The sequence below is a fragment of the Lepisma saccharinum genome, chromosome 8 (assembly GCF_977018435.1).
Source record: "Lepisma saccharinum chromosome 8, izLepSacc3.1, whole genome shotgun sequence".
Classification (NCBI taxonomy): domain Eukaryota; kingdom Metazoa; phylum Arthropoda; class Insecta; order Zygentoma; family Lepismatidae; genus Lepisma; species Lepisma saccharinum.
In genome coordinates, this window is record NC_139236.1 from 72,433,355 (window position 1) to 72,459,149 (window position 25,795).

At 36.2% G+C, this 25,795-nt stretch overlaps 1 protein-coding gene across 7 annotated transcripts in view; it reads right to left on the reverse strand.

The window, feature by feature from the left end:
* DCTN1-p150 (dynactin subunit 1) overlaps window positions 1-25,795 on the reverse strand; it is an 81,115-nt gene that overhangs the window by 45,285 nt on the left and 10,035 nt on the right. For 3 of the 7 annotated variants that reach the window (XM_083126903.1, XM_083126904.1, XM_083126901.1), the window contains exons 4-8: window positions 24,527-24,562; window positions 19,209-19,232; window positions 17,439-17,492; window positions 13,308-13,422; window positions 6,167-6,259 (exon numbers count right to left, since the gene is read on the reverse strand). In XM_083126903.1, the coding sequence (XP_082983029.1) occupies window positions 6,167-6,259; window positions 13,308-13,422; window positions 17,439-17,492; window positions 19,209-19,232; window positions 24,527-24,562 (322 nt within the window). The remainder of the gene's footprint in view (window positions 1-6,166; window positions 6,260-13,307; window positions 13,423-17,438; window positions 17,493-19,208; window positions 19,233-24,526; window positions 24,563-25,795) is intronic. The other 4 variants (XM_083126905.1, XM_083126907.1, XM_083126906.1 and 1 more) reach the window with 4 other exon arrangements.

Genomic DNA, 25,795 nt, shown 5'->3' on the forward strand with positions numbered 1-25,795 from the left:
ATGTATGTATCTGTATATTGCCAAATTTGAAATTTCTAACCATAAATGATGCTGATGTAATTATGACATCCCTGAAAATAAACCCCATTCAACCTGTGAATAAAAGATAAGGAATGTTAACTTTCATCAACCACTTTGTCTTATTTGGTTGTGCACACCACTGATTTATGTACCATTAATTAGAGAAAATATGTATTTTCAAAATCTGATGTTTATGGAAACAATTTTGAAATAATATTCTGTGAAGAGTCATTGTGAAAGAAGAGAGATTAGAGAATTGTTGGATAAGTACATATATTTAATTATTAAAATATAATGCCATCAATATACAATTTAGCAAGCTGCAAGTACATCAGGTACAATGGTGCAACAGTGAAGAAATTAATTATTCTCGGTGGATTTTTTATTGCAGTGAACTTTGCTTGGAATTAGTATACTATTTTAATTTTCCATACAGACACAAAATAAAGAACTCATCAGTGATTCATTATGCTCAACTATTTTCACTACTGAACAAATGTTAAAATACTAAGAGATTTTTATGGGAAAGATGAGACAAACAACCTACATATCCTGTACAAGTTTACTATCAGTGTGTGTTATTTAGTTAATAATTGATATAAATAATGCTAGCTACTACAAAGCTTTTAATTATGCAAATTACTTTAAAATGTTTACTTTAGTGCAAAAAGTGTTCTTAAAATGTACTCAAACATTTTTTTTTCTTTTAACTATGCAGTCCTTGACTATTTACATTCCATATAACTTTCCTGACATGGCATCTTCATTAGTACCAAGCCAATGAAAACAAAACAATATTCCAATTTCAAGAGGAAACATTTTCAAAACAATATTCCAATTTGAAGAGGAAACATTTTCCATACACAAGAGTTTGTTCAAAATATATAATTTTAGCATAGTATTATTTGTTAAGTCCATTTCATCCATGGCTCGTTTAATCGGGAATTAATACACATTTCAAAATAAGATACAAACCACTGAAATATGCAAAAGGTATAATGCTATTCTATCAGGATTCTCCCCCCCCCTAAACAGATTGAAATGAATTTTCTTTTCTGCTGTCTTTGATCCTAGATTAAATCAAACCACGTTATTGTGTTATCACACTTATTGGTTAAATGTTATTGCTTTCCATAACAATAATGCAGCCTGTGAACCTCTTCCTATTTAATGACGTACATATTCCACAGATAAAACTACAATATGATTGAATGTCATTTGGAATGCTTTTTCCTCCATTTCAAAAGCTTCATCAATAAAATGCAGCCTAAAAACATGTCAAATGTTATTGTTTCTTCAATTTAAATAACACACAAAGACAGACACAACAAATTCAAGACAAATCTTGTTTTCATACATTAAAAGTCTACTAGTTTAAATATTAATTATTTATTAAACTAAACTGACAATGTGCAAATGCATTTTCAAACTACTGCTAATTGTGAATATGTACAGGTGCAGGTGGATTACATACACAACTACACAGTGCTATGTGATACACCTACAACTTACATGTTTACATGCACTAGTTCACATGGTGTAAACCCTAATGTGTATGCTATGCAGGTGATCAAGTGTGTGTAACAAGTACTTCACTTTGCTCTACACATTCAAGTTATTAGGGCTTTTCCAATTAATATATACAATTGACTTTATTTATTTGGTTAGTTATGTTGCCTACTCCAGATCAGGAAACATAGCTTGCCTATGAAACTTAAAATTAATGAAAAACCAGGGTTGCAACTGCATATACAATTGCACAAAATACTACTTTATAAAATGCAGTCTTTATCAGTATTTTCCAACCCACTGTATGAGAACAGAAACTCTATGTAGAGTATAACCAGCTACAGGTGATGAAAAACATAGTTTCAATGCCGCAAATTGTTACAGAACAATATTTCCTGGTATCATTTAACCTTATGGTATTCTACCACTAAGTTAATATCAATCAAGAGGATGGGCAGTTGATATCGAGGATAAAATGAATGCAAGAAAATATGTACATTTTCATGCTTCACTTAGGATTCAAACCCAGAATGTCTTGGCTTGTCACGAACAAAAAGTAGGCATGTACTTCCATGTACTGCTGTGGGGCCCCTATCTATTCGCCTTAGCAACATAATACAGTGGAACTCCGATTTCATGTTCCCCAGTTTTACATTTTCCCGCATTATACATTCAATATTCATGTTCCCAATAGAGCAAAATGCTATACAATTTGCTCTATTTTACATTTTTCTGCATATAAAGTTTTTTCAGTTTAGTCCCCTGAAAAACGTAAAGTCGAGGTTCCACTATAATTCCTGCGTGTCGTGGACTTCATGTATCTGGTTCTCAAGACTTAATGTTAATTGAATTGAATTCTTACAAGTCCACTCTATGCACAGAAAAGCTAATCGGGACTGGACCTACAGTTTAAAGCAGGATCTGAACCTGTGCCTCCACTGGGTATCGAACCCAGGATGCCTTGATTACAAACTGACAACATTACCACTATGTCATCAGGGAGGCACAGATTTCCTGTTAAGGATGTTTTTGATCTTTTGCTTCTGCTGAATGAAAATCAATGAATTGATCCATCTCACTTTAGTTTTACTACTTGACAGCAAGCAGAAGCAATTCATCCAATCAGTGACAGCAGCACTCCTAGTTATAAACACAAGAACCAGACACACATGCAGCCTACAATACAAAATAAAATACTCCCTTCCTACGATAGACCATGACAGTGCCAATCAAATAAACAGGACAAGTAAAAAAAGACTAGTTTAATATTCAGACACATGATCACAGTTCTACATATTGGTGAATATTTTATTAGTTTTGTAAAGTTCTTCCTGTTTGTCTAAGTTATTCATATTATCGAGAATGATCTGAATGTTAAGAGAGCACACTAACATGAAGTAGCATCCATTTTTTACAATCAGGATGCAAGTCTCTGTTTACAGGTTCATATTTGTATTTGTGATTTTTGTTATTCAATTCCACCACTTTTGGCTAATTGCAATGATGAGGATGAGTGATGATTACATGAAATCAATGAAGGTACACACAAAGAAACTCACACCTGGGAATGATGAGACTGTTAGGTGGTTCATGCACTTTACGTTAACTATCAAATCACGCGGCAACATTGTACAAAAAGCAGTACACTGCGACAAGTTTAGAATTTAACCGTACAGTACCATCCCTAAAGCAAAACTTCCCCCTTCTCTTTCTTGCACATCCAACTTTACAGTATACGTATTTTTAGGATTCAATGTCACTTATCTACTCTCTCTCTCTCTTTAGGTTTAAATCAGGGTGAAGATTGAAGATTTGATAAAGGAATGGAACATGTAATTCCCCTCTGTCCCAATGTATGCTAACAGAAATGAGTGTGATCACATTTATGATGAGCATCATGGCAGTTTAACATGCACATACATTATAGATTCTAAACACTACACTTAGTAATTCAGAGAATACAGTAACTGGAAAACACACAAACAGGGCCTTTAAACACAAGTGTCAGCTTACTAAAAAGTGCAATATCTATAACATTTTCAAACTGGACAGGGTGGACAGAGTGAACAATGATAAACAGAGCTACATCAAAAGACAGTATGGAAACTGAAGCGATGCGTAAGATAACTCATTTAAAAATTAAAACTAGAGGATCAAGCCCACTTAAATTGCAACTTTCCCACCACTTTCAGTGTTCATATGTTCATCTCTCATGTTATGCCGTCTAGTAAATTCACAGGTCTAGTTGCACAGCTGCTACCATATATTATGAATCTAGAGAAAATTTTTATTTGTTCAAAAGATGACAATTTCAGAAGTCAATTATTTTTAGATCCACAGTAGTTACGTACTGTATACAGATTTGTATCCACTGTATGTACAGATAAAAAGGAAAAGGTTGTAGTCCATTTTGCATGCAACTTTCATTAATTATGTGTTACACACACACACCTATTGTTACACTGCAGGGAGATTTCTTGTTGATGCTTAAATGATATCCTGTTTATCAATTAAATCACTATTTTAGTACATATGTACTGGTGTGAATTCTCAAGGTTAAGTTCAGGTGAACTTCTCATGTCTATATTTACAGCAAGGAAATCTCTGTTTTCAAAACTTTGAAATCAAACATTCTAAACATTTTATTCCAGTTATTTCCGATTGTTGCCAGAAATGACTGACAGAGCTGCGAGTTATAAATGGAAATAAAAGAGAAATATCTAATGCCATTGTCATATTCAGTTTACGTATTAAAGATTTAAAAGGAACTGAAATAAACTATTTTTATGAGAAAATTTAATTAATTTTAAGTGTTTATTATTACTTAAAATGTTTATACTTGGGCTGATATAAAATAATGACTGTTTATGTAATGGAAAATTTAATGGCAACCAAATGCTAATTATAATTCCCGTGCTACATGAATTGCATTTATTTCATGAAAATTTGCTGATGGATGAAGGAAGTTTTGTAGAAGATGGAAAAGAAAGATGAAGGCTGTTAGAATTCAGACAGTGCTCATCACTGCACTTATGAAGTACAACACACCAACAGACCATCAGGAAATAATGTCTACACACAAGAACTCTAATTAGACTAATGCTCTTGCTGAATGTCCATGTAATCGAAGCCACTGTACATGAAATTAATTTTTGACATCCCTTCTGTTTCCTATTTGCTGCTGATGAAGTTCCTGCATGACTAATGAGTGCCTTCGAGTCTTCTGTCTTTGCACACACATTAAAGTTGATGTGTTATTTACGTTAAAACATTATGATACATTCACTCACACATAACACACACACACATCAAAAACAGGTTCAACTAAACCAATTCATCATACAGTATCCTGGCCGTTGTCTTCCAAACTGTTAGGTATTATTACCCAACATGAAGTTTTGCATAAAAACTCGCATCAACTTTAACATGGAAGCATAGATGAAAAACTGGGGAAGGGACTTGACTCTGTCCCATGAGTATGTGAGGCAAGCAAATGTAAACAAATCCTCTGCGCAAGTAGATTGATTGATTGACTGATTTGCTTTATTTTACTTTGCTTTTTGTGCCACTTTTGGCTAATTTACGAGGATGGGGATGACATGATGAAATTGATGAATGGACACTCGCAAACATCCATGCCCAGGCCGGGATTCGAACCCAGGACCCCTGGCATCGTAGCGCGATGTGCTAACCACTCTGCCATAGGGGCCGACTCTGCGCGAGTAGAGACTCAAGAGGGCTCCACCAATGAACGTGTCAGAGAGGAAGGTATTGCATGGAGGAAGTAATGCAACTGCAGCCACCAGCTCTTTGCAGCAGCATACACTGCTTTGCTCCACCCACTCACTTTCTCCCCTTCCCTACTGTTATGTGCAATGTTGTTCCAAAGACTCCTGGGACAGAGTATAGAACTGCGCTGATACTGATGTCAGTATCGGGTCCAAAGCATGATGCACAATGCTTTCACATAGTTTAAATTATCCTGGAAATGATGTAAAATTCAATTTTTCATTAGGTATGCACCATCATTGTGCAAAAAAAAATATTAAATGAAAGTTATTTTAATATTCCAAGATAATGCTTTAAATATTTTAAAGGAGAAGTCATATAAATTGCAATGGAATACTTATATATTAGTATTAAAGAATATTCCAAAGAACAGTTACAGCGTTCAAGCATCAGAGTTGCTAATTGATAAGAATTGTTATCAGTTAGAAGTGTTACTGGCTGAACAGTAGCAGAGAATCGTCAGCAGAAACAGGAAGCCGCACAAGGTTCACCAAAAATTCATTTCACAAGTAGGCTACTTAACATAGAATCCGAACCACACAATTTGTGATCCACAGGGAATCAAACCCAGGATCTCTTCATCACAAGGTTGTCTGGAAGCACAGTTGAGCATGATTTGGCACATAATAGCTTTCTCTCAGCCAACCAAAATAGCACTGAAATGTAAAAGTACTTCCTTGCTTCAATACCGACAAACTCCCTGCAGAAGGCAAACTCTACTGTGAAAAAGTGTTGGAAAAAAACTGCCAAAAATGTGGCAAAAGACAGAGAGCAAGAACTAGCACATTAAAAAAAGAAGCACAAGGTATCTTTTGGCAAAGAACAAACAGGGCAATGTTTTCATTACTTGCTCTCCCCCTGTTTCAGGTTCCACCCTCTCAAATTTGCTCTGCCTTTCAGCAATCTTTTTGGCATTCTGTTTAGACGGCGGAGAGGTTTTCTGCAATACATGACAGGGAAATCGATTGAAACAGATGTGCACTGGAATGTGTTCAGAATTTACACATTAAGACCTCAACATCCATACAATACAAAAAAAAAAGTTCTCAACATTGAACTAAGCACAGACACATGCTTATTTACGCTGAAGATTGTGCAATCTCAGTCTTTATATTTTCTTTCATAAACATATTCATTCTTGATGGAGAGTGCAAAATCATCTTGGCAGCAAAACACCCAAAGCCAACTTTCCAAGTGATGTAATTACCACAATGCTGATCCTTGAAAATGTTTAATGGTACTTTCAGCTCTTTAATTTTAATATTAGAGATGGACTGATAAATAAAATTTTGGACGGTACCAAAAAAGTGCTGATATAAAATTTACCGATACCAATAACCAATATTCTACCAATACGATACGAAATTCCAAACGGTCTACTGACTTCCTTTATAAAGGCATGTTGCCAGGTGACAGCAATGTAAAAGGAACTGTATTTTTAGACATTTTTTTTTTTAAAAATACAGAAAGTTAATTATGTTTATATCCATAAAAATATTAAAAATGGCAGAATATTGCATTAATTTTAAGATATTTATAGATATATTGGATCAGTAAAATTATTTACTGATAAACTGATACACCAATATGCCTATATTGGCCGATACCGATAGAGTACCGATTAATCCGTCCCATACCTAATATATGTACCATGACTATAATGGGTTAGAAAAAGTGGTAAGTACAAGAATTAAACTTTTATCATCATAAAAACAGTAAAAATGACAGATTTGTAAGTATATTTATGTGAATATTGAATCAGTGAAATTATCTGCAATGTAATATGCCAATTTTTTTACATGTAAAACCACATCCCTACAGTAAGACACAGTACAGAATTAGTTAAGATAGTAAAAAAGCAAACGTTTTGCTGGCAATAAAAAAAATTGATAAAAAAACAAACTATAAAAACAGGTGAGGAGGATGGAGGAAACAGAAGTACACTGGCTGTCCATCTTGAAACAATCTTTTTTAACTATTTGTGTTATTTTACATAGCATGATTTACACTTGCAAGGGAAACAGGTTCTTTTCAACACATGGTGTATGAGTGATATGCTTTAGTCAATAATGATTTATCAGTCTCGCATCATTAACACATAAATGTCTTAAATATTATTTACGGTGCATGAAATTGATGATGGGACAATAACAAAAAAAAAGAAAACCCATGCCAAGCTGCGATGAAGACCCAGAACCATTGAAATAGAGAACTAGAGCCAAGCACAACAGCAAACTATACCCAAGTATGAAGGTAGACTTAACATCTGCCACATCAAATTGTAATTGTATTATTCACTGCTTCTTAATGAAAATTTGTAATAAACTGTTAAAACACATCTTTCACAGAAGCGTACACGAAGTGTACCAAGGTGGTAAGTACAGTCTGATGTATTTGAATAGATCTTGTCTGCTGTAATGTAGATGTAAGGCAGGAAACTGATACAAGACCTGAACATAGAGTCAATTGACTTAACCCCAAACAACTGCAAAATCTTCAGCGTAAACAGTGCAATCACTTTCAAAAACTTGCACACAGAAGACACATGTGCGAATACCTACTTTCGTAATTGACCACCCCTGCCTTCAAGCACAGCTACCTAACTCTTAATGGAAGTCTTCCAAACAATGATTTTTTATATACACATAAAAACACAGGAAATGACAGTTCCTTAAAGTAACGAAATTGCTGTTTTAAAGAAGACAGTACTCACAAGAAACTTACTACTACACTATTATAACGAACACGATTTCCTTTTTCGAGAAACTTACAACTGAAATGTTTACATCTCCGCTTGCAGTGTACACTAAATATGGAAAATAAAGTTGGGATAATTAACAAAAGTAATTGACATTTAAAATGGGATATGCTATACGTTAAAATCTGTATTATAAATTTGGTTAAATCAACTGCTCTGATTGCAGAACTAAAGATAAATGGGGTGTCCACCAGTTACCACTCTACCTTAAATTAGAGCTGAGCCAATACCGATGCAAAGATAGTGGCATCAGTATTGGAAAGTATCGGTTGGATTTTATTTACTGATACCAACCAATATATTCCCAGCATTTCGAGGTCCACAAAAATACTTTCATGGAGTCTAATTATTGTGGAAGTTATGCAAAATTCAAAGTTTCCATTGATTTTGCACAAATATTATGTGATTTTTTTTTTCACATTTTGTGATTACATAACAGGTATTTTAATATTCAGATGTAATTTTTCAATATTTTAAAGCAAAACTCTGGTAAATTTATGCTTATAATTGGAGTGGAATACTAACCCACTAATGTTATCAATTTCCAAGCATCGGTTTCGGTGGGGAACTGTCAGAGAATCAGTATTGGTTCAAAGTGGTATCGGCTCAGCCCTACTTTAACTGTTTCACATTTGTTTCTAACCATTATCAGGAAATTCCAAGTATTAAAAGACACAGGTATACTGTATTTAAAATGGTGGAAAAAAAAATTAAAACGTGTGTGCAGAGACTTCAAACTTTTCAACACATACACCTTTCAAAACAATTTAAATACAAACACTCATGTCTGTTGATCGTTGGAATTCAGATAATTGGAAGCAAATCCAAAACATTTGAAGCAAAGGTAAAGGAGCATTTTAAAATGCAAAAATGCTCTGCATTATTTTAACAGTATGGTTAAAATCATGATTTTGTACCGAAACTGGGCTTTTGAGAGAAACATAGGCTGCTCCTGGCTACCCTGAATTCTCTTCCCTCCGCATTTATGAATCACCCTTACCATTTCGTAACAAGCACAGTCAGCTGTGTTGGAATGGTCGGGTTGCCAAGTGCGTATAAAATTACACTTAAAAGTAGGGATGGGCCGATATGAAAATTTGGCTGATACCGATAAAGTACCGATATAAAATTTACCGATACTGATAACCGATATTCTACCGATCCGATATAAAATTAGAAATAGTCCTTGAAGAACCTGAAAGGTTCACTGACCTCTTTAATAAATGTGTGTTTCAAGGTGACTGCAGTGCAAGAGAAATTGCATATTTAGACATTTACTTTTTTAGAAAGTAGGGCATGTATATTATCCATAAAAATTACAACAAAATGGCAGAATTTTGCACTAAATTATCAGAAAATAATTGATATATCGGATCGGTAAAATAATCGGTAATTTTACCGATAAACCGATATGCCTATATCGGCCAATACCGATAGAGTACCGATTAATCGGTCCCATCCCTACTTAACTCTTTGCGGCTCAGGAGTTGGATAAATTTCCCGACCCTTCCGGCGCGGAGAAGGTTCGAAATTTTTTTTTTACATTAACACTTTTAATATCTTTTATTTTGACATAAGAATACATATTTTCATAATATTTCTTAAATTCTATTGTAATTGTAATTTTAATTTGAAAAAAACTGGTGGTTATCAGCACTAACCACCACGCAAATGTAACATGTTTTTTTATGCAACATATGTGAATGAAAGTTGTGAAATACAAAGGTTTTCTTTACCTAAATTCAACTTCAATTTCGGTGAAAGGTTTGGAAACAGTCTTTATCCTTCCGCAAACAAAGGGGCACATTACAAACACTGCACATCCATATTGTGCGGACTGGATTGCTCTTCGTGCTACACTTAGCACATCTTCTTGATGTGGACCTCTTAGGTTGATGGCTTGCACTCTGGTTCCTAATACTCGGCATGACACTAGGTTTGTGGCACTTTATTTCTACACTTCTGTTTGGGGGAGTGTGTGGAGTTGCTATTCTTTTGGAGAGCAAACCTATATATACATCCCTCCTAAACTCCTTGTTAGTGAACTTCTCACCTTCAATTTGATTGTGAATAATAAAAGCATTTGTTAGAGCTGCATCAAGAAAGTGAAAAAATAATCTCAAGTACCATTTCTTACTTTTGCGGTCAATCTGGTAATCATTCTTCAGTCGATCAAAATTATCGACAAAATTCATATTTTCATTGTACTCCTTCACAATCTTTGGGCAGGGCACATCTGAAATAGTACCATCTTTTGCCTTCCTACTGATGGTTATTGTATCATTGGGATTGTGGAAATTAGACAAAAAGTTCACTGCTCGTTTATCCTTCCATCTTATCATTGTTATGTCATCATCGGACTGTTGCCAATCATATTCTCCTCTCTTTAGTTCCTTCTCCCCTTTGAGACTAGGTAGGAACTTCCGTGCAGGATTCACTGTCCCACATGAAAAAATATTTTTGGCTTTTAGAGTTAGCAGGAGCTCATAGCTATTGAAGTAGTTGTCTACAAATAGAACATGGTTTTTATCAATAAAATCATGACAGAGACTGAGAACAACTCTGGAAGCCAACCCTTTCTCACCTTGCTCGCTTGTTTTCCCAGTATAGATTTCGAACCTGTGGTTATATCCAGACGAGTCACAGAGCATCCATATCTTGAAACCTCTTTTGATTGGCTTATCCCTCATGAATTGTTTCATACTAGATCTTCCTTTGAATTTTACCATCGAGTCATCGACGACAAGTTTCTGATAAGCTTTGTAGTTTTGCGCGAAAGAGTGTGCCAGATTGTTCAGAAATGGTCGGAGTTTATATAATCTATCAAATTGTGGATCACGACGCTCTGGTTGAACAGCATTGTTGATGAAATGTATGTGACCCAACAGCCAACCAAACCTTTTTACACTCATTAGTTTTGAAATATAATAGTCATGCCAGTCTGTTTTTGATGACCAATAATCTCTGTAACTTGACATTCGTTTGAGACCCATAAAAATGTTCATTCCTATAAATACTCGAATTTCATCCATGTCTGTCGGTTGGAAGGGCTTACCTTGTTGTGTAGCATATAAGTTCGTGTGAAACACAATATGATTGAGCAGCTCATCATTGAAAAAGAGTGAAAAAATTGCAAGAGGGCTCTTATCTTGCAGTTCCTTCACAGCATCAGTCGGTCCCACCCTACTTGAGAAATGTGGCACTGGAGTTGTTTGATGAGATGTCTGATCCCAGATTGGTGACCTTGTTACATGAACCAATGGCACAATTGGAGTACTCACTGTGACCTCATTGGAACCATCCTGTTGTCTGACGCTCATTGATGCACTAACACAACCTGTGGCACTTTGTGTTGATGTCGAAGGTCCTTCGTTAGTAGGAATATTGCACCCAATAAATTCATCTTCAGAGGACGTTTCTGCAAAGCACATTCCTTCTGCACTTATTTCTGGGTGAAAAGTGGGATCTGCATCTGAATCATCACTACTGAAGTCCAAATCGGAGCCTGAGGGTATGTCCTCAGCATTAAAAAAGTCTCGAATATCCTGATCAGTCAGCCTCTCCATGATTCTAGGAAATATGTAAACTTTACACAGAGTTCCGAAAGCAACCAAATCTGCGCGGTGGTCAGCAACACTAACCACCTACATATGAAGAGTTCCTTTGTGAACGACCGCACAAAAACCTCCACTTCTTGGCACAGACGTAGCCACGGTAATGGGGAAATATAAAAGCACAGTGGATTCGGCAGAAAATGAAAAAGAACTACCATTACAACAATTAGTCATTAACAATCACTGTTTACAACAACATTCAACAAAAGCGGCACCATAAAGGAGACTGGAGTAAACATAAGAAACAACAATCCCCAAAATCTCATTTCAGACAAAAGGCGATACACCTCAAAGCGAAACATTCGAGTTAAAATACCACACAAAACGAAAATTTGCATTTCAAGTGGTGGTCAGTGACACTAACCACCGAGCCGAAAAGGACAATCTTGAGGTGGTTACCATTGGTAACCACTGCGCCGCAAAGAGTTAAAAGTCAAATTTCGGTGCAAAATTATCATTTTGATATTTCATGCAAATACAAGTATATGGTCAACATTTAAGCACATGTTGTGTGCGTCTGTTGATAAAATTTCAACCTGCTAGTGTTGCCAGCTACGGAGATATGCCCCAAAAATGGCACTTTTTCATTCAACCCATAAAATCGACAGTCATAAATCCATCAAATGCTGCACATGATCAATATTGGTCGCAAATGAAAGACTGGCATGGCATCAGTCATCAGGCTTCTAATTATGGCCCTTTGATAATTTCTTATATCTTTTTCTCACTTAAAAGTGCATTTCTGGAAAAATTTTCCACCTTCCGGCAGTTATTAATTTATCTGGTTTTCTGCATGGAGTATAAAGTGATAATGTTAAGCATTGAAAAATATCTCAATAGATGAGGCTTTATAATGAAGAAAACCTGGTGTAAATATATCTTAGTTTTTATGATATAATTTTCAAAGTTTGGGTTGTGCAACTTTTGAAACACACTGTAGAATCACAATCCCTGAGCTCTTTAACATGTAAACATTAAAGAAGAGTTTCAGAAGAAGATAAAAGGTTTGTGCAGTTGTCTTGATATAATTTCAAAAGCATGTTGGGTGAAACAAAATAAGCAGCACCACACGAAAAGTGTGCTATATCAGTGTCAATACTTCCATTACTTATTTTGCCATATGCAATTTCACAGTAAAAGCTAACATCAACAGAAATAACATACAAGTCACCCATTTTAACAGAGTAGCAGTATTATTTTTTCCTGACCAGTGCACATTCCTGCACCAGACTTCTAACACAAACAATTTAAATATAGCCACATCAAAGGCGAATCATTACAATAAAACAAAAGCATGGCTTGGGTGTGTACCAAGATCGATGAATAAAGAGCATGAAATAAAAATAGAGACACATGTTTGTAAATAAAAAAATACCCCAACATATTAATTAATTCTCTGCCCACAGCAATTCCATAAGAATACTGCTTTCGTCACTTCCTTTTCCTTACAATTTTCTTCTTCACTGTTGTACGACATCTACATTGTGTTGGATCACTAAAGAAAGCACACCACGTCGAGTGCAAAAGTTCTTTAGAGTCAACATTGCAGGACTAAAAAAAGGCATTCCATTTAGCTTGGAGAATCTACACAGAGCACAAATGAAAATATTACATACCTCAATGAATGAAGCTCTCTTTGACACAGGCTCCGACGCAGGTTCCTTCGCAGGGGTTGCAGCATCCTCCTTGCTCGGAGAATCCCCTTGGCTCTTGCTGCCAGAGACAGGAAGCCTGGAACAGCACCAAAGGGTGATTTACTACCTTCAAAAGCACAAAACAATAAAAATTGGAGAAACTGACGATATGCAACACCTACCATTGCTACGAGTTTGCTTCTAAGTCCACTTTATGAAGTGAAAAGCTAATCGGGACTTTAAGAACCTTTTTCGAGCAAGCCTCATCTCCACGAAGGTATCAACTCGGGGCAAACCCAGCACCTACCAACCTGTTGGGTGAGAATGAGTAAAGGCAAGGACTTTAAGAATCTTTTCCTGCTCCCCCAAAAATAGGCAATAGTTAGGCTGGAGAGTTCAAGGAACTAACTGATCTCTAACTACACACTGATAATGAAAAGCTAGACCTACAGTTTAAAATGGGATCCAAACCAACTGTGTTATTGAACCTCGGGTCCCTTGTTTACAAGGTAATGACGTTACCACCGCATCATAGGAAGGCGCTACTGAGATTAGGACAGCAACAATTTAGTGTGTCACTGCACAACAAACTTTTCTGGCTACACTGAAGCCATCGAAAATGGCATTCTTTATCCTACACATATGCAGCCATGGAGCACAGATTCATGGTTAACACTGGTATTTTTTCTGTTGGTTAGACACTATGAAAACATCATGCCAATAGGGTTAAAGACCTTTAAATTGTGAATATATCACCATCAATACACATGTTGTTTACTCTATTCTATAAAGAAGCGAGATCCTTGGATTGATTGGTTAGCAATACCTCTGCAGCATGTTATTTTCTGACACAAGATATAACAGACAGTGGCAATCATGAAGTTGTGATACATGGTTGCATGCATATAGAATGAAAAATGATGTTTCTTGAGGGGTCATAGCATCAAAACAAGGCCTTAACGAGCAAAATATTGCTAGGAAAGTTCTTAAGTCGTGATGTCCTCTACTGTGCAAGTTTATCTGTGTAGTTCAGCAACACCCTGTATATAGGTGTACCTATTTGAAAGTCATAACAACAAATTGTGAACCATAAATTGCATGCACTCATGATACATTTATGTAACATCTTACCAGCCAGAATTGTAACCTAGATGCCAAACATAATATTTAAATTCTTCTGTAAACCACACTTCCCTTGAACCTTCTTCACACGCATTTTCTTTTTGTGACCAGTTGTCTTAAGCTAAGTTACCAAGTCAACTTCATCTTTCACCACAATTTCTCCAGCTCTTAAACAAAAAATTATCACATTTTGAAATCTGTGTTCCTACTAATTAGTGTTTCTGTTTCATCTCATATTTTTCTAGTACCTTCTTCAAAAGGCTGTCCAAGACAAAAAAAATGTGGTCTAAACTAAACAAAAATTATTGATCATTCAATTCACATGTATTTTGGATTAAAATGAAATTGAGCTAAATTATCTCAAAATAATTTAAATTCACATAACTTTATATGAGGTCAATTTAAAACCACCACAATCTCTTAATGTTTGTTGTGTATTAATTTCTAGAAAGATTCTACGAAAACCTATAATTATCATGCTGCCCAAGCACAAGTACATAATTCCTTACCAAGCATATGAATTCATGATTAGTGAACACACTTTTAAAGGTATTTTATACACTCTTACATCTTGAATTTGACAATGACAACACACTGGAGTTACATCACTGTACACATGAAAGTGCCACAATTCTACATAATACATTATATGCAACTACAACTACCAGCCATTACTTTCAACATAGCAACCAAACCTACAAAAAAAATTAAGCTACAAAAACTTTTATCTTTAAAAGCATAGCATTGCTGTTTAATGTACAATCAACTTCTACATTGCAGTCTGATCACAGAATTTCTAATTTTTCCCTTTGAGCTTGGCTTTCAAGTCAATATTGCATTCCAATTTTCTGACTGTCATGTAGGTCCTACTATTTCTTCAGGCATCCACTTACCTACATTCCATCCTCTATTTCCCCCCAAACAGGCAAAATTTATAAATGCTATTCACCTCTCATAATGGTGCGAGGCTAAATGTGAGTTTAAAACAGTATAATGTTACATCTTAACTGTTAATTTTTCCAATAATGTCACTGCATAAGCAGCTCGAGAGATCACCAAGTCTTTTATACATGGTACTTGAGAGGCAAATGTGGCTGGAAAATGTTGCTGATTCCATTACTTCCACTACGGCCAAGATAAGAATGTATAGAGACAGTCTGTGCAATCTACATGGTATATATTTACTGTACTTAGTCTCAATATGATGGAGGGAAGTTCAGAGATGAGTTCTGGCAAATGATCCAAATTTAATCATAACATTTCGGAAAGGGATCGGATGCAAATCACTCCAACACATCACAGATTAGTCTATCTATGGACTTCAGGAATGCAAATTCCGCGATTGTCTTTCCAATTTTTTATCCTCTAGAAAGCACTTAGAATTTTCAATGAAAAATATTCAAAACCCAATCCAATCCATGCTGTTTGAGTGATGGTTGAATGATGGTGTGAAGAAATTCCATGTAAAGTGTTACTTGAAATACAACTACTGCACAGCTGCAGCAATAGAGTAAGAAAAGGAATACAGTCCACTTCATTCATATGGTGTGCTACTAGTGTTAAATGCAGCCTAACTGATTTATTACTAATGGAGTGGGGGTTTTACAAATTAGAGCATTAAAGACAATATATTTTTTAAATATTAAGTACAACAGAGATAATTCTTACAGTATTTTGTAACTCTTGAGTACTTACTGTAATGTAGTTTGTTCTACACATTTAGGTCAATTTCAGTGATGATGACGATGTATTATTAGCATGCAATCTTAACATCTAAGGGCAGCTGGGTCAGCAGTTATCTCAGAGGATGTAAACCCCTGGAGGATTACACCTGTCCCAGTCGCACATGGTGGTAATGATAGAATATGAAGTAGGTAAAAAGATAGGCAATTGATAATAACCTATTAAGATTGCATACTAATAACAATGATGAACCACTGTCACTTACATTCAGCCAAACATAGCAATGAAAGGAAAATATGTAAAAAAAAAAAAAAAAAAACAATGACAGGGATTATCTATTTGTAAAATACACCTTGAACTCTTAGTTTGTAATTCTAACCACAATAGAACAGGAATGAACCACTAAAATGTTTGAAAAAGGGAAAGGTTAAAACTAAAAAATATATTGCATCTATTCCCCCCCTCACTATTATTATCAAGAATACATTATTGTTACAGACAGTTACCCTTTCTAGACGAAGGATGAAGACCCCTCAAGGGCTATGAAATCACAAACTAGTCTTAGGATTGTGAGAGTTTGTGCATCCCAGAAGCAAACAAGACTCTGGAGGTATGTTACTTTTGTCATCTTTGCTATCTTTCTAATTTTGGAAATGTATATTTTCAATTATGCATTTCTTGTATTCTATGCCCAACTAACTTTTTGTTACAAAAGTATTGCTCATTTTTCACTGCAGCTCACAAAGGAATAGGTGAATGACAATATGTATGTACTTTGTAAAAACAATCTTACAAACTGACATTCTTACACAAGGTTCCAACTCATGACAGGTCCGTTTAAATAGCTTTTCACCGAGCTCTCATAAGGATTTAAAAAACTAATGAGTGCTAAGTCTTCAATTTCATATTAATCAAACAAATAAAGTTTATTCATGCTTGGTGGCAAATGAACAAAAAATCAAAAAACATTTTTTGTACAAAATATGCACCTAAGTCATATTATAACAAGCACACACTGCATAATTCTAACACATTGGAGAAGTGTGTAAATGTCCTTCTTTATAAGGATAGAGGAGAAGGCTTCTGACTGTAGGTTATTTTATTTGTTGTTGCTCTATACCATACCAACAATTCTATACAAATTCAACTGAAGGAAAATAACATGCCTTTTTACACAAAAGCAAGCATTATAACACAATATGTGTCAGCAAATATTATCTTGGATCAATTTGCAGTATAAAAAAAATGGGAACAAACATGCACAAAGCCCTACCACTGCTATCAAAAGCATTGTTAGGGTCACCCTACCTGAGCTTGTCGGGTTTCCTAGAAGTATGAGCAGGGGAAGACTTTCTTCGGACACTTGGCAGGAATGAGACAAATATTAAAGCTACACACTCATGGCATCTAACATTACGTGTATAATGTTTTTAGTTTCTACAGTTCATGACACCTAGCTGCAGGTCAAGTCACTTCTAAAAAGAAAGGCCCTTTACTGTATCTACTACATATTAAACAATAAACAGTAGCGCTGAACCAATACTGATACCACAACCAGAATTTTATCACCCATACTTTACCAGATTCCAAGTGTCTCATGAAAACAGAAAAAAATGCTGAACGATACTTTAGTTGAGTCTAGATATTCTGAAAATTATGCAAAGATTTCATAAATTTTGAGGAGAAATGGATTTTGTGACTGAATGATTATCTACCACCTAAACTTTTAATCAAGCCCCTTTTACATTAATAATACTTGATTAAGTTTGAGTGAAGCATAGGAATATCTATGGAACGAGTACCTTTATTTGTATGATCAGTAATTATTACTGCGGTTCTACTATTACTATCACTTCCAGCAGGAGCAATCACTATATTATTAACAGATCGAAACCTCGGGTGAAATTATGACTTTTTAAGGCCAAACAATGTAAGATTTACATAAAAATTTGCAAATATTCTTAACCACTCTGAACTCTTACAACTATTTCCAGTGGTATCAGCATTGGTCAAAATCACTCAACCCTAATGAATATACATAAATGGAAAAATTCCATTTTTGACAATAGATATAACTGATTATAGCCTGTTCGCAAAGTTGTACAAACAGTAGAATTATTATTATTAACAATAAAATGTATGTTCATGGCAAAATAATACAGATAAAAATAAATTCCTAGTCACTAAAGGTAAATTACTATCATTATCAATATGACAATAAATAATTACAGAGAAATTTAGTACTCACATTTTCTGCGAAGCTGTTTTTACTTTGTTCCATTAACAGAACAAAAAAAGCAACAATGCAACAAGTTTCAACGAGGATGGTGGCAGTGGCCACAGACATTAATAGAACAAGCTGAAAACAGCTTTGCAGAAAATGTGAGTACTAAATTTCTCTGTAATTATTTAATACTCCATCTCTTATTTCCCAAAATATGGATAACAATGAAGCATACGTGCATCACTTTTATCACTTAATAGAAATATCAATCTCCATCCATCTTAATTTTTTGCATTCATGGAAAAATAGTACACAACTCGTGTGCAATGCTTCTGTATACACCAAAAATAAAATACTAAAGGAAACAGTAAATAAAATTGTTATAGTATGTTTATATTTATCACACTACAACTATACACCAATACATAGAATAATAAGAACTAGTACTATGAAAGGAAGAAATATATATCATAATTTGTTTTAAAGAGATAATTCTCAACAAGAGATACATATGCAGAATAGGATTGACACAACAGTCATTGTCGTTACACGTGAAAATAAAGTATTTCGACTTGTCATTTTTTCCCAGTTCCAACATAAATCTAATTGTGTGTAGAAATATGCCACAGTAATATTACCCATATTTTAGTATCTTGGCATGTACCACAGTATGTTGTAATCTTATTACACATAGTAGGTGGGGCAAGCATACATAAAGACAATATCAATACCAATGCCACCTCTTTCAATAAATTACCACACAACATGTCATAACATTATTTGACAATTTCTCATTACGGGGAACTTCTATTTGGGATTTCTCTATGAATGTACAAAAATGTCTACAAACATACCTAGTTGGTTCGGCCTTCCGCCTGCTGTTTATCCACGAATGCACAAGGAAATGATAACCATAATTATTACAAGGGCAAAAAGGAAACACACAAATTGATTATAAAGTTTTTCAGTGTAAACAAAGAAAGATACAAAAAGTATTATCACAATGTCCTAATGTATTAAGATTGAATCCATGATAACCTCAACTCTTATCAGCCTTTGGATAATCCAGGATTTTTAGCTGATTGTTTTCAAGCTTCTAATAATAATCCTCACTATATACACACACAATGCACTAAGTTAATACATGTGACATAGCATAGTTTGGGGCATTAAAAACAATTTTGAGCATTGCAAAACCTTTGACACAGTTATATTTCAGTTATTTTATGCTGTGCCACCCCTGTGGCCCAATGCATTGACTGATCACAAGCTACATCATTTCAACACAGAAGGATCTGACTTCAAGTCCTGTCTTGTTACTTACAAGTGTTCCTTTATGAATACTGCTAATCAAATTCATCATTATTCTCAATGTTAGATTAAGATTAAATTTTTGTTATCTAGCTTTGCTCTTCTGCCACTTTTGGCTAATTACAACTATGAGGACGATAAGATGAAGGGACACTCACAAAGAACACCCACACTCAGGCTGGATTCTAACCTGGAACCTCTACCATCATAGCACGCTATGCTAACCACTGCACCACGGAAGTCTGCAAAGTTAGCCTAAGAGGTTGCAAAGTGATGAAAAAGAAAAATACAAAAACCTACATAATTTTACATACTCCAAGGCAATATGGAAAATCTTTTGTTGAGTTGTTACACTCTGCAGCAAAAAAGAATTGCTCCCTAGTGATAAAATCTAATACACTGCTCGCCATTAAAATTGCAACACCCAGAAGGAAATGAGATAGAAACACGAAACTTGGCAAATATGTAGTTCATAATAAGATAAGAAAATGATTACAGTTAGAACTCAGTGGTGTGACATGTGACACGTAGAAGATGGTTGCATAACCCCAAGGAGCTAGTAGCATGTACAGCCTCCACGGGTGGCAATAACTGCTGCAACACGGCGAGGCATGGACAGAATGAGTCTATCGATGTCTGCTTGCGGTATGGCGCCCCAAGCGGCTTCCACACAGTGCCAGAGCTCTTCAACATTACGTGCCGGAAACCTGAGTTGGGCCAGCTGGCGACCCACCATGGACCAGACATGTTCAATTGGCGACATATCCGGCGAACGTGCTGGCCAAGGAAACAGGGGCACGTGGTTAGCTTCCATAAATGCGAGGACATTCCTTGCAACATGGGGGCGCACGTTATCCTGTTGAAAAGTGGCATTATGCAGTGCATGGATTAATGGGACAGCAACAGGGGTGAGAACCTGTGTGATGTACCGTTGGCTGTTCAATGTCCCTTGAATGCATACGAGATGCGAACGAACACCTATGGCGATGGAACCCCATACCATGATACCCAATGAAGGCCCTGTGTGATGATGCATGATGCAGGCGTCATGAAGCCTAGTGCCACGGTGCCGCCACACGCGTGTACGGCCATCATGATGTTGTATACAGAAGCGGGATTCATCAGAGAACACTACAGCATTCCACTCCGCCATCCATGCACGACGGTCTTGGCACCATCTCAGACGCAAACACCTATGCTCTAGCATCAGAGGAATCCGCAACAGTGGGCGCCGGGAAAAAATTCCCCGGTTCGCCAAACGACGAAGCACAGTTCGTGGGGACACTGGACGTTGTAAAACATCCCGTACTTCATGCGCAATCCTTGTTGACGTGGCCGTTCTGTCTGTAAGGGCCATGCGTATCAGACGACTGTCCTCTCATTCCGTCGTCCGACGCGGACGTTGTGAACCTCTACGTCGCTCTACAGTGCCTTCCTGGACCCACTGGTTCTATACACGGATCACTGTGGAAGCATTCCGTCCTACACGGGCACCGATCTCACGGTAGGATAATCCGCATTCACAGTATGCAACAATTCGGCCGCGATCGAACTGGGAAACCTGCTGGAATCGCTGCCGTATTAGACGACGTGGCATTGCTGACCGATTTTAACACACTACACTCACGACCATGCACTTTCACTGCTCTTCTGCACCTATCTGACCTGCTACAGGTACCACTTACCAGATGGCATGGCAGGCGCACATGATGCATGACGGCCTTCAACACCTAATCATTTCCTTCTGCACCTCTCCTCTACACACTGTGCACATTTCGTCCGATTCCGATTACTCCTTCTGGGTGTTGCATTTTTAATGGCGAGCAGTTTATTTTCTTTCAAGCAGTATGGTTTATTTTTTTTTTTTTTGTAATTATTTTGACAATTGAACATACTGTATGTAATTTTAACATTTTCGGATATTTTACTTTAACAATGAAGGTAATAATGAAGAAATCAACAAAGAAAATGGTTAGTTGATTAAATTGTTAAGCTTTATGAACTTTATTGCCTTCCACAATTGTTTAGTTACCTTTGTTTGGTCTGATGTATAGTTCAATTTGTTACATTTGTTTAGGGATTGATTTCATAACCTCGCTGAAAGGTTTGTTGATCAGAAGTCTTCCTTCTTGCTCACACAAAGTACAGTAAATCGAAATGGGTAGAAAGCAGGGTGTTACAGATCTTAGTCCAAGAAATAAATTGCACGAAGACTTTATATTCATCCAAAAACTGTGACAAATGTTCTGCAGAATACAGAGACTGGAAGTACAGACTGTAGGAAAGGCAGTGGAAGGAAAAGAGTTACAACACACAGGGATGATAGAATATTCGAAACGTCTAGCAAAAGCTGACAAGCTTTCTCGTAGACTGTCTACCGGGGAATGACAGTGGTGTGAAAATATGGATGGAGGACGGTGAAGAACTGAAAGGTGAATGCGTTACACTCAGTGTCATTCCCGTATACACAAAACTTATTTTTGTCACTGAAAATGACATGTCTCCAGTCTTCTTCACTCCATTCGCCATACATGGAGTAGAATTTCCAACGAGTGTGCTCGTGTTGCTGCGTTAGATGTGGATTCTTCTTCAGTTTCATCTCTGCACACCTTCTTCTCATTGTTCGTTCCGATACCTTTCTTCCGATTTCAGCACTCCAAATGTCAGCTAATCGGCAGGTAGACAGTCTACGAGAAAGCTTGTCAGCTTTTGCTAGACGTTTCAATTTTCTATCATCCCTGGGTGTTGTAACTCGTTTACTTCCACTGCGTTTTCTACGGTCTGCACTTCCAGTCTCTGTATTCCGCCGAACAACATTTGTGACAGTTTTTGGATGATTACAATGTCTTTGTGCAATTTCTTTCTTGGACACATTATCCTCTAACATTTGAAGTGTCCTTCCTTGCTTTCTTGGACTAAGATCTGTAACACCCTGCTTTCTACCCATTTCGATTTACTGTACTTTGTGTGAGCAAGAAGGAAGACTTCTGATCAACAAACCTTTCAGCGAGGTTATGAAATCAATCCCTAAACAAATGTAACAATGAAACTATACACCAGACCAAACAAAGGTAACTAAACTATAGCAGAAACCAATACATAGAAGGCAATAAAAGCCATAAAGCTTAACAATTTAATCAACTAACCGCTTTCTTTGTTGATTTATTCATTATTACCTTCATTGTTAAAGCAAAATATCCGAGAATGATAAAATTACATACAGTATGTACAATTGTCAAAATAATTACAAAAAAAATAAAACATAGTGTTTCAAAGAAAATATTAGAATTTATCACTAGGGGGAGTTTTTTTTTTTTGTTTTTTTTGTGGAGTGTATTTGATTGGCCCAACTAAAACTAAACTCCATGACACAACAGATTTTTGAGGATGCTTTTTGTCAGGTAACACGTGGCCAGTGCATCGAGTCCCATTGCTGCTGTTTTCTGGCTTTTGACACCCAAGTTTCAAGTAGTTCCCCAATTGTCCTCATGATGCTAAGGTTTCCACCAGAAATCGAACCCAGGACCACTAACACCAAAGGCAAAGAGTGCTTGTTAACTATGCGGAAGACCTTGTTAGGTCTTTCAGCCCACAAAAATTTATCTTCCCTCTGAGACACCAACAGTAGACATGAATCAATGGACATGACACTTTTCAGCTTTGCTGATTAGAAAATCCAAAATTCGTTTCTTTAATTGGTTTGAGAGTGAAGCTAAATATAAAGGTTTAGTTGCCTGTGAGACAGAGAATGATCCTAGCATATTGTAGCATGAATGTTGTTATTGCTTCTCGAAATACTGATTGGGCTGTTCACTGCCCACAGCAGAGGTGCAATCAGCATGATTCCCTCAAGACCGCCGCTAGCAAGTGCAATGTGTAGCCAACCATTTAGTACCTACTGAAAATGTCTCTGAGCTACTGGTAGCTAATGATCCAGTTTTGAAGTCCCTGGGCTGCGCAGTCTGAGCAGGAGGTTGCAACTATTTGTACTAAACACTTCTTGCAAACACTATTTACAAATTTAGGTTTACTCTAGTCACTATTACAGTGTGTTTTAAAAGTACCGCAGTACTGCAGGATTCTACAGTAATAGGATTATTACAACAAGATATTTTACACAGAGCAAAATTTAAAATTTTATTCTGCCCACACTGCTATATGACGTGTGTACAGGTGATCATGCGATTTCAATATGGTGTCGATGCAGGAAAAAGCACAGTGTGTGTTATGCCTTGCAGAGTTAAAATTCTTGTATTTAGTGTGGAGAAGGTTCCAAACAAACGTTCGGTCCCTGTTGCATGGACAGAAACTGACAGACTACCTGAAGTTCAAGATACATGATGTGATTCACAACATTTCAGATGAGCATCTTTAGAATGAAATTTTCTGATTCAAGCAAAGATTAAAAGAGTGGACATGAATGGTGCCCAGCTGGAGATGAGCCAAACCACATTGCACAATAATTTTGAAGTTTCCTCCATGTAACAAAGAAATTTTCGTTGTAATAAACCTATTACTTTAAAAGTTATAGGTTTTAAGAATCCCGCAGGACTTTTAAAACACAACATATGACAACTGTGTAATGTATGTCCAGTTTGTACTAAATAATAAATATGTTCATTAAAGGACACGGATGGGTGAACATACATAAATTATCCATTAATACAGACACACACACATAATGTGCAACATGGTACTTGCCCTGCTTGCAAGAAAAACTGGCCACTTAAAATGTTCAAGTGAACTTGCATTCATAATTTGGGACATAAGTCAAAAAACTATGGTGATTAAACTCTACGATATGTGATAGTTCACACATGCCATAAACTAACACAAGTGAAACAACCATGCAGGTACTAACCTGATGGGTGTTCTAGGTGCTTTCATCCCAGGCTTCCTTACGTTTGCACAAAATAAAAATTCAACTTACAATATGGGTGCACACGCACTACACTCCAAAATGGAGTCAAGGTACACAACAATTATTACTATCACAATTAATGTACATCACTAGAATATTAGGTCCTTAACTACAATATCACAGCTATTCAAGGGCGAGTCACCTAAAATTACCACCAGAAATATTTTGTGAACAACAATAAATATTGGAAAAACTGTTTTCGCAGATATACAAGTATGAGAGGGGCTCATGAAATTAGTGGACACAATACATTCAACTATGTAAGGAAGAACAATTTTCAACACAAACTTAGTTAATTTTTTTAATGGAAACCCCATTTTATTTTTAGCTCATTTCAAAGTACAGGAAAAATCATGAAGAATGGCGTTTCTTACATTGTAATACGTCAAGTAGTTCTCAAGTAAATGTAACGTGAAAGTTGACACTTGAAACAAACATTCTCACAAGTTGATTTGTGTGTCATAACATACATACGAGGGCTGCTGGAAAAGTTTCTGCAATCAATATGAAAAAAGAAATGTGAAATTCTGGGAATGCCTTTAATTGTTTTTCAAAGTATTCACCCTTAAGATCGATACACTTTTGCTCAAACCAATTTTGAAAGCATTTTTTCCGCTCTGAAGCTGATACCTCAGAAACCGCTGTTCGGAATGCGTCAACAGCTGCTTCAGGCAACACAAATCGCTCACCACGCATCTTATTTTTCATGTGTGGGAACAAAAAGAAGTCATTAGGTGATAAATCAGGTGAGTACGGACATTTTTACTGGACAAAAAATCAACAGTTTGGTGTGCTAAATGGGAACTGGCGTTGTTCTGGTGAAGTATAATGCGACAATTTGGGTTTGTTTTATGCAATTCATTGATGACCTCTGACAAACAAATTGTTGTATACCCCTCAGCATTTACAGTCCTTCGATCTTCTAAAGCAATTGTTGCCACATGTCCGGTATAACCGAAGAAACAAGCAATCATTTTCTTGGCAGCACTCCTCAAACAAACAACTTTTGTTGGTTTCGGCTCACTTTGAAACACCAAACAGTGGATTGCTGTTTAGTGTCAGGTTTGTATGAAGCCTGTTTTTGAGCTTCAGTCAAGTTGTGTGGGATCCAACGGTTTGAAAGTATCCGTACATTCAGATGACCATGCAAAATCATATGTATTGCTTTCATGTCAATGTTCAAGGATGCCTGAATCTCACGGTATGTCA